The sequence below is a fragment of the Anopheles aquasalis genome, chromosome 2 (assembly GCF_943734665.1).
Source record: "Anopheles aquasalis chromosome 2, idAnoAquaMG_Q_19, whole genome shotgun sequence".
NCBI classification, from domain to species: domain Eukaryota; kingdom Metazoa; phylum Arthropoda; class Insecta; order Diptera; family Culicidae; genus Anopheles; species Anopheles aquasalis.
In genome coordinates, this window is record NC_064877.1 from 5,877,501 (window position 1) to 5,887,500 (window position 10,000).

Sequence of the window (10,000 nt, forward strand, 5' to 3'; positions counted from 1 at the left end):
TTTTAGAAACGTGTTCCATTGTTTGACTCGTTGCGAGAATACTGCTCATTGACACGAACATGACAAAAAAATCATTCGTAGTCATGCGTTTGCAAAAAGAGATAAAGTGGAAGTATTCTTAGCAAAGCACATTTAAGGGCTACAGATGTGTCCTTCAGGCAGTGCAACAAACTAATAAAATATTCGCGAAAAAAACCCTTAGTACATCTTCGCGACTTCACTAATACCTGTTGCATTAGCAATAAAATATTACGATGTACTAATGCAATGCAAATAATGAAACACTTAAAAACACTGAAACACTTAAGCACCATCCATTAACATGTTTTTCTTTTCTTCTGTTATCGCAGTAATTGGACTATCGGGAGCCACGAATCATCTCTCTCTCTCTCTCACCGGTTGACAGCTGGACTCCGGACAAATGACATCATTTCGGTGGTTTTACATTTTTTACAGAACATCTTCTTCAGTGGAGAGCTAGCATGTCGCGAATCGCGTTTGTTTGCTGTGGACACAAGCGACGCACAAAAAGGTACACAGTATATCTTTACTGTTACTAAACAAACATCATCATCGTCATCACTGAGATCGCTTCATCGTCATCAGCCACATTGTCGGTCAGTTTAAGGCGGTTAATCATGGGGGGAAACAAGCTAAACCCCAGCTGATCCAGCAAATTCCACCCTTGGCGAAGGTTAATGTTTGGACATCGGCTCAGCGAACCCAAGAGAAGCACGAGAAGACACACTAAACAAGAACTAGAGGATCTCGTTCTGGAAAAGGCCAGAAAAGAGAAGGGAATTCTTCGAAAATATTAATTACGCCTAAAGCTTCGAGAGCAGAAAGACGCGAGCGAAGACGCGATCAGAGAGCATACGCTCGTCAGCCAGCATTACCCATCGTTGCGCAATATCTAAAGCAAACACATACGTCAATGGGCTTCTGTCCGATCATGGTTTCGATCAGTCACGCGAGGCAGCGACAGGGAACGGGGAAGCGTTGGATGCTGCCTTTTGGCCAAAATCCCCATGCATTTCGTTCTGCTCTTGGTGGAGGGCACGTTTGAGTTGTTCTAGAAAGGTTTCGTGCGCATGTTTCTTCCGTGATGGCTCTACTGTTCGGTGATCTTTCGGAGTCAATCAACAGGCATCAATAATTAAGAAAAAGCAGGTTGTTGTTTTGTGTTTTGTTTTATGAATTGACCCCTGATCTGGCCTCTAGAGCGCAGCGGCTATTAAATTTCAAACGTCGACAAGAAGGAAATCAAATAAGTGTTCCTTCTATCGGCAGGCTCGCCACCACCATATTCATTAGCGAAATAAAAACATCCTGTGGTGTCTTCCAATATTTCGTTTTGTGCCTATAGCAGCTCTGATAATAGAAAAACCAGCGGCGCCCAGTTTGTCTGTACATTTTTAAATGGAGGAATGGAACGGCGATCCAGGTGGTTTCGACTGAGGCCTCCCAGTTCAGAATGGGGGAGAACCGTTTCCCATACGCACACTTCTTTTATCGATACCACTTCAAACTAGGGTAAGGAGTGATAAACCTGACACATCGGAATGTCGTGCTATGCCTTATCTTGTCTTCCGTTCTGGATTGGCGGGCGTGGAGGCACACACAACGGGGGCCCCGGACCACCACCTGTGGGTGTCACAAGAGGCTTATGTTTATCAAGGTCGAACAAACTCGCGAAGGTTTTACTGATGGTGTAGTGATTATGTATGCATATTGATTGGCCAACCGACGCACCGATACAGGTTCCCGTGGGGGGAAGATAGATAAACAGGTGGGCTACGCAGCGGTCCTTTTGAATAACGAAAAAGATTTATGACGGTCTTAGATTTTACTAACGCCTCGTTGAATATCTCTGACAGGTATCTGGAAGCTCAATAAAGAATACTTCCTGGCTGGTTACTACATCAAGTGGTACAATTCTCCCCGTGGTTCTTCACCCATTTGACATTATTACAATCGAATGCTGCTATCACCACCGGTCACGGTTTGCGATTGAGCCACGCCATTGTGAACAGCATCAAACACACTTCAGAAAAAAAGGAACTGCAGTCGCCTGCCAGCATGCACTTATCAGATAACCGCTGGTAAACAGAACAGTGCTTTCGAACGCCATTGCCGCGAAAGCGATTATGGGTCGAAAGGTGACTCCACTGGCACCGGCTCTGGCATATCATCTCGCTCGCGTCCAGCACGGCGACCCAACTTCTAAATGTTCTGCAAAAGGAATAACTGGACGGCGTTGCGGTCTTTTATTCAATTAAGCAAAACTGATAATCTTACCCATTCGAGGTGCCCCGAATGTGTAAAATGTTTTGCAAACAGCTGTCCAACTCACAGGGCACGTGGAGTGCATTTTTTGGTAATTTTTTTTAAATCCACAATACCGTTTTGACCTTTTCGTCAAGATTTCCCCCCTCTTTGTTTAAAAATCAATTACACCAACATCAATAAGACCGGCACGAGGCATCTTGTGATGAGTTATGAGTCTCCTTTTGACCTCACCGCCACGAGGGATTTTCTTTTGTTTTTTCTTTTGTTAACTCATGGGAAATCGAAAAAGGCGCGATCCCGGAGTAAGGATGATAGCTACCAGATCACCAGCGACTAGCGTACATTGTTGAGGATGCCCAGGCACATAGACCGCGCTGGTCGTGTTTGATTGAGCCCCAAGTGGTGCCGAACGTAGAGCAAGTCGCTTCAAGGTCCTTTCGAGTAGCGCTGTAGACGTCGGTGAAGGTATCACGCCGAGAATGCGGTCCCGTGTGCCCCTCTATGCGTTGCAGCAAGGTACAACCTTCTTTCCAAAGCACATCCAGATTACTGGCTTTCACTCGCGCCATGTTTACATCTATGATGCGCTCGGTGTCGAGATCTGCGGCCAGACCCTTGATCGCTGTCTCGATCGCCGTTAGATGTCTTAGCGCTTCTGTTACCGTCTGCGATTGGTCGGTAGCCATTGCACTGCTTTTTGCACTGTCACTACCACGACGGACACGATGGAATCACAAAATAATTGGGGACACAAATGTGTAATGTTCCAACACTGAGACCGCGTTGCGTTTTTTTTTCAGTCCTTCGCTGACGAACGCCGAGCGTAGAATGTCCTTCTTCGCCGTTCCCCACGTACTAGACCACTTACGAGATGCGCCACCGCCCGATCAAGGATCCGGCGACAATCTCTCTTCCCCTGAATTCAACTAGAAACTGGCGGACTCTGTGCAGCATTGGAAAGGCAGTGAAGCCAGTAACGTAACGACGAGTAAACCTTTCTCGTTATTTGCCGTCATCGCCACTGCACGTCGAAAATCTACCGCATCGCAGAACCAGTTCTACTTTCCCTTCTAGTTCTACTTCAAGGTAAGTCTACCAAAGTTCCGTATTCGCAACGAATCCGGTTTATGTTTGGAGGGAATATTTGATTTTAAAAACAAGATCAGCACAAAGCGTGACGAGAAGAACACCTTTTTTTGTCGATGGTACAAGTACTTAGCCACCATCAATGCGCAACAATGGTGACACCCCTTCATCAAGTGTCGCTCGCACTCGAGTGACTGAAGAGTGGCCGCCTCTTCGCCCGCGGATAAAGTTCCGGAATGCGCGATCATCCTTTTGATAACCCATTTGCAGTCGACACAGCTGCACTAAGTAGCTTCAGGGGCTCTTCAGATTGATTCAGTTCGTCGTTTTAAGCCCGCCGTATTGTTGAGCAAAGCGAGGGTAACGCACTGCCGGTAGCATTTGATCTCCTCGGGTGTCTGGTGGCGCGAGCTGTGCATAACTGCGGCTCGCACTGCTGCGTTTCTCGCGCGATCTTCTCTAGTGTTTCCTTGTCCGTGCGGTCCACCAACAGCCAGCCGTGTGAGAATCGAGTTACGACGAATTATTCCAATTGGGGTGCATTTAATTGGCCAATTGAGAGGGGTGCCACTCGAGAAGTGAAACCTCGTTCCAATGCGATCACTGTAGACACTGTAGACGTAGCTTAGAGATTGGTATGAGAGCAGATAACGCGATGCAAGCGCTGGTTCGATACCGACCGTCGAGGATGCTAATGAGCGGATCGAACATCCTCCAAAGAACCTCTACGCATCCTTGAACGCTCCACCAGCAGCATAGGGCAATCTTGCTACGACTAACCGCTACATTTGCATATATGGTGAAATCTCTGCCAAAATGCAATTTACACCATAACTTTGCTCTTGACCTTGGCGGGTAAGACATTTGTTTTGGCGGCCTGTCACGATGGCAAGATAAGAAAAACTGGATTTTCGGAACCGATACCTGCCTGTTCGGTATTGGGCCCAAAACCCGATCGTTTGTTTAGCCGCTGTGTGACAAAATTGAAGCCCGCGAAAAAAAACAGACAACCCCGCAAACACTCGCGTAGATAGGGGTTGCGCGCCGGGCCGCCGCGCAAGTGCTTATTAGTCACGATACGCACCGTTCGTTAGCAGCGTAAAACATGAACGCCGGCAAACCGAAACACCATGATTTGGCATTTAGTAAATGGGCGGAAGACAAATACGTCCACGTCATGTCGGCGTCACTCGTCATCGATGTGAACTTTCGAGCATCGCGGATACGCTCTGAGCGCGACGCGTGCGCCAATGTTCTAGATGCGCGAGAAGCTCTTTTGTAGCGAGAAGGATTTTTTGTTCCATGCAGTACTCCACAGCAGGAAGTTGCAGAAGACGAAGTTGAAAAGTCTGCGGTAGCCACCAAAAAGTCAAAGTAATGGAGCTGTAATTGGAGCTCATTCTGTTGGTATCGTCAATCAAACAGCTTCCGTAAGCAATGCCGCACCTTCATTGTTAGCCAAAAAATAACCACCTTCAAGGTTTTACTATCTTGGAGGAAGCCAACACAGTAGTCACCGAGAAGACGCTTTATTTGCAGCATCTTTGCCTCCTTCGATTTTCCTCTCCAGTTGCAGATAAAGCAGAAGACGAAACCATAGCTTACTTGCAAGCCTTACGCTCCTTTGTCACGCTTCTTGCAGAGCGCTTCTATGGCCCGGGTTAACATTTACCTCTACGCATTACCCCCCAAAAAAAAACAACCAAAAAACCCCCAAAAACGTGTTCCAGAATTGTCGCTGGCCGAGCGACTGGTCTGAGGGAGAAAACAACATTCCGAACGATTAGATACGCTCACCTGGGCACAGCTGACGATACGACAAGATCTAGCCAGCGGGGGGGGAAAAGGGGGGAGCGGCCCGGAAATAGCGACAGATTGCGCCAATTTTTCGGCTACACCAAGTGGGCCCGGTATCTGAATGAAAAAGAAGGGAACCGGAGGGGGGAGGAGAACCGGGCTGGTAAAACACCGACTTATCGCTGCGCGCTCCGTACAGCGATGCTCGCGTATCGTGCAGGTGGCTTCTCGTGGTCGAGCGTTATCAGCGTTATCAGCCAGCGTCGATATAGCCCGTCCGCCAGTCGCTTTTGCATCGAGTGGTGTGTGCCCTGAGTCAGCGTTCGGGCTGCGCGATCTGCAACACCTGTTCGACTCGCTTGATAAGCTGGGCGAGGTGCGTGATTATTCAAATGTCCAACGCTGTGCCATCGATGTTCCCTCTGCCAATTGGTGGACCCTAAGCCCTCAAGCTCACTGGCAAAATACGTACGCAAGCGAGCAGCATTATTTTGGAGCATTCAGGTTTCGAAAACATCGCTGATGATCCCTCCAATTTATTGGCAATCAGTCAATTACAGTTACAAAGAGGCTGCAGCACCATTTATCGCACCAGCCGTACACATTTAGCGCAGTTGATAGCGGAGCGAGAGCTCACCTCATCAATGCTGGTCATATGGAGGCGATAGTGGCTGACAGTTTCGCATTCGTTTTACGATCATCACCACCACCACCATCATCACCGACTTCTATTGGCTCTGAGCACCCCGACAGGAGCTCTGATCTGATTCTCGACCATGACCAACCTTCCTGCCCCGCTAAGTACCTTATGAAACCGCTGTGTGAGCTCGTGGGCTCGCGAGAACTGATAAGCCAAACGGCAAAACGCAAACGTTCATAGGGGTTTCGCGGTTTCCATCGACGGGATTTTCTGTTGTCGATTGCACCAGCCCCGGACTGCCCTCACTCCGGACCTGCCTACATTCGTTTTTTTTTCAGACAGTTTCGAAATAAAGTAATGAATCATGTAGGTATGCCCTCCTATAACTCACTCAACTGCTGCTGCTGTTGCTGCCACTACCACTAACTGCGAATGTCATTAAGCCATGGCCAGAATTGCGTTCGAATTTTACGCCAATCGTCTGTTTCGTGGCACATGAACCGCGTGGCAGGCACGATTATAAAAAAATGCAGTTTTCAATTCGAAAAGTCACCCAAGGTCACCATTTATGCCCCGCCATCCAAACGTTCCGTGACCGTTGGCGACTGGCGTGTGCGGTATGGGGAGCATAACTTTCAGCCAATCGCACCGACCACACATTGGCATGCCAGGACAGGAAGCGTTAAATCGCGAAGAAGCGTTACACCAACCCAGTCGATCGTGCTCCAGTTCGGGCTTTTCCGCAAATCATCCCGCCTCTCTCTCTCCGGTCTCTCTCGGTGTCTGTCAAGGCCTTTGGCAGGTTTCTAGGGGACCGGCCAATTTGCAAGCAAAATAGCGATAAGCGATTGAACGAATCGTGGCCAAGATGTCATCATAAAACGGTCAGTTTGTCCGTCCGTCCGTTCCGTCTGATTAGCATTGAATAGGATCGCGCGAGATGATTGGTTCTGATGCTAAAATACAAAACGGGAATTGTTAAACGGCAGGTCCGGTTGAAAAGCAAAACCTCATTCATACCGGTCTACGCGAGATGGGCGCAAGGATCGCAGAGGTAGCAGAGCACCAAAGTCACAACACACCAAAGCGATCCGACCGACAAAACAGTGGTGACGGGAACAGGATGCGGCTGTGTGTTGTGTTATGAAGTGCTTGTGCTTCAAGCCGATTACTGACGAACCCCAGGAAGCACACCACACAAATGTCAAATCAATCTTTGATTAGAACACTTAAGTGTTTCAGAATGCCGGGTGTTAAGTCTAATCGAAAGCAACCATCAACAACCATGTGAGATTCCAGAGTTATCTGCATCAGAAGGCGCACCCTTCTCATCCTCGAAAGCAACAGATAGTCCTGCAGGAACTCGTTAGCCTATGCGTCTGTCGTCTGTCTACGCACGCTGGTGTGCAGGGATCAGAGATTAGAAAAACACGTGATGCATCATGCAGCTGTAACGGGCACGGATAGTGCACCATGCTATCGGCAGCCGGGATAAGGGATGTCAATCGTCGTGGGAATTAGACTCCTTCCCGGAAGACGCATCAGCTCCTCTGAACCGGCTAAAGATAGCTTTGGAATGAAGAACGTAAAAGGATCGCTTTTTGTCTTTTTCTCTTTGCCTCCGTCTCTCTGCCTTCCCAACATCTGGATCACGAGGAAACTGTGTTAGAAATCGTGTTTTACTCGACGGCATTGATTAGATAAGACGGCCAGACCAGGCGCGGCAAGCTGGCCTACACGAGAAAGTGATGCCTATCGGACAGTTTTTGTTTGGTTTTGGTTGGATCACACCACGAGGCGCGGTGATAGCGCAGTCAAACGAACGAACGAACGCGACAGTTACACGGCCGAATTCATCGATAAGCCATAACTAATCTGCTGGCCAAAAGCACTGTTCCAACATGTTGTCCTAATTGTGCGCTCCCGTCCCGTGCCATCTCTGCTGATAGTGTCGCCCCCTTCCCGGCGGTGGTTCCTCTTATTCCGTCGATATCGTGGCATGGTCCTGCGCGTCCAGGCCTTCGGTTACCTACCTGACTTTGGTGACACTTGGTGCGGTGTCGTTGGTGTGATGGCCGTTGCTAGCGATCACTGGCCCCAGCGGATGGTAGGTGGCACCTTTCTCCGTATCAGCAGCAGTGGCCTGCACACCGTGCGGTGCCGTTTGCAACATAAATCCCTCCGCCAGGAACGGGTTCCGTTGTTTTGTACGCGCGCACTGTTTCTCACTCTCCCCAGTTCTTATTGGCCACTGTTTTGCCTTGTACGCGCGGCTTTCTATAGAACGGCACGACACGACAGACAGGATGAGAGGATCGCCCTCGGTAACCTTGGTAACGACACTCGGTGACGCATCTGCGCAGCGCACGAAGCGAAGAGAAAGGTACGCGGCCCCTCTCGGGAATCCTTGGGGATAGCAGGGGCTAGATCGAGGGAACGAACGAAAAGGGTTCTCTCCCGTTGGCCGTAGTCTTTGTTCCGCTCTTTACCAACAACAGCAACGGGATCACGCAATATTCCGCACTACTCACACTGCCGTTTCGCGCTGGTGATGCACAATTACGCTTCGTCAGCAACGAGAGGCAGATTGACTGCACTGAAGCAAGAGAAGGCGATGATGCTGCTGCTTCTTGTTAGTCGCTTCCGCGGGTGTGACAGCACTTTTGGCAAATTAGCTGGTTACTTAACGCTTGGCTCTCTGACTCGCACTACACTGGCTAGCTCGAATCAGAATCCGAGAATATTTTCACTTCGATTTCGATCGATTTTGGTAGAGTTTACGTAGTAGCAACGCAGCCAACAGCTGCAGGGTATGGATTCTCTGGTGTACTACCGGTATTTAACACACAATAACCACCAGATAGCAGATTACACGTCGCCCACTCCCCGTTGGTCCAGTGACAGCGCCAATTTGCCGCACTTAATGGTCACAAATGCTCTGTGTTTCCCCTCCCGGGGGGTTGAATCACACTCGATCACTGGGCACGACGTCGACGACGACGACGATGAGATCAACTCGGTTACTGTTGTTGTTGGCCGGCTTCCTAACACAAAACTGTCCGCACTCGTTCTGTGATCTCTTCCGCCAGCGGGTTCGCGGTCAACGTGCCGTTGTCTGGCAGGACGTTTGAACGACTGATAGCTCTTTCGCTGTCGAGGCCGTGCTGCCACCGGTTCAGCTCGCGCCGGAGATAGCGTTAGAAGTATCGAGGCGGAGCGAGGACCACACCGCGAACCCGCACCAAACCGATCTAAAACGATGAGTGGCCACGCCGCGGGTTGCCACCGTCGACCGAGCACACACATGTGTGCGGTCGTTCTGGCGCAGGCTTCGTGCGACACGACGGTTGTCGGAGATCATCATCGTTCGGGGCGAGTTTTTTTTTGTTTCGTCTTTCAAACGTTTGTTTGAACCGACTGAGCACGAGTAGTGGCGCGCATCTTCGTAATTTTCAGGGGAGGCGAACGGGGCGGCGTGAGGATGGCAAGAATGGTCGTGAGTTTTGCGAAGCGTGGTTTTTGAGCGCGGAATTCGGCACACGGATGGCCGCATAGAGTCGCATGATGTTTAACTGCTTTAAATACCAAACCGAAGAAGGACGCATGAACGGTGAGGGGATGGGGGAAAGCGAGCTGGCCATTAAGAGCATGCACGGGACGTTGAATGGAGGTTCAATTGGTGGTTCTGTTGCAAATTTTGTGCCACGATATTATGAATAGACCAAGCGAATACCATCATAATGCGTAATTCATCTAAGATGCACGCACTGTCCCGACTATTTGAAAGGATTAATAGTTCCACAACAGCCACTAACGGTTGTTGGAAAACTTATCGTCGAACAGAGCGTTAGACCATGTGGTTTACAATCGGTTGGCCTTTTCATTTGGACAAAGGGAACAGATCATTAGAATCATTGTTACGGAGCAAATCATACAGATCCACCGTTACTATGTAGCTCATTATTTTCGCTGAGTGGCAATTGTTTGCCCTAGCGCGTTCTATCGCGACGTCATATCACCATCAAAATTCCAACCGGAAAGCGATCGACAGCAGCTTCATCGCCTACTGGTAACACGTTCCGTGTGCATCACAAAACATTACCTCAGTAACCAGGGGCAATCAGGCCTCCCTCTTAGATAATCGTCAAGTGTAGAGTAGGCCAGGGGACTCCTATACTCCATTTCCGA

General features: G+C 49.3%; 1 protein-coding gene across 1 annotated transcript in view; it reads right to left on the minus strand.

Annotated features, from left to right (window-relative positions):
* Window positions 1–9,033, minus strand: part of LOC126571372 (protein peste) — a 13,081-nt gene extending 4,048 nt beyond the window's left edge. Inside the window, exon 1 of the mRNA XM_050229838.1 lies at window positions 7,846–9,033. Coding sequence (XP_050085795.1) covers window positions 7,846–7,985 — 140 coding nt within the window. The 5' untranslated portion in view covers window positions 7,986–9,033. The remainder of the gene's footprint in view (window positions 1–7,845) is intronic.
* Between the last annotated feature and the right edge of the window lie 967 nt (window positions 9,034–10,000).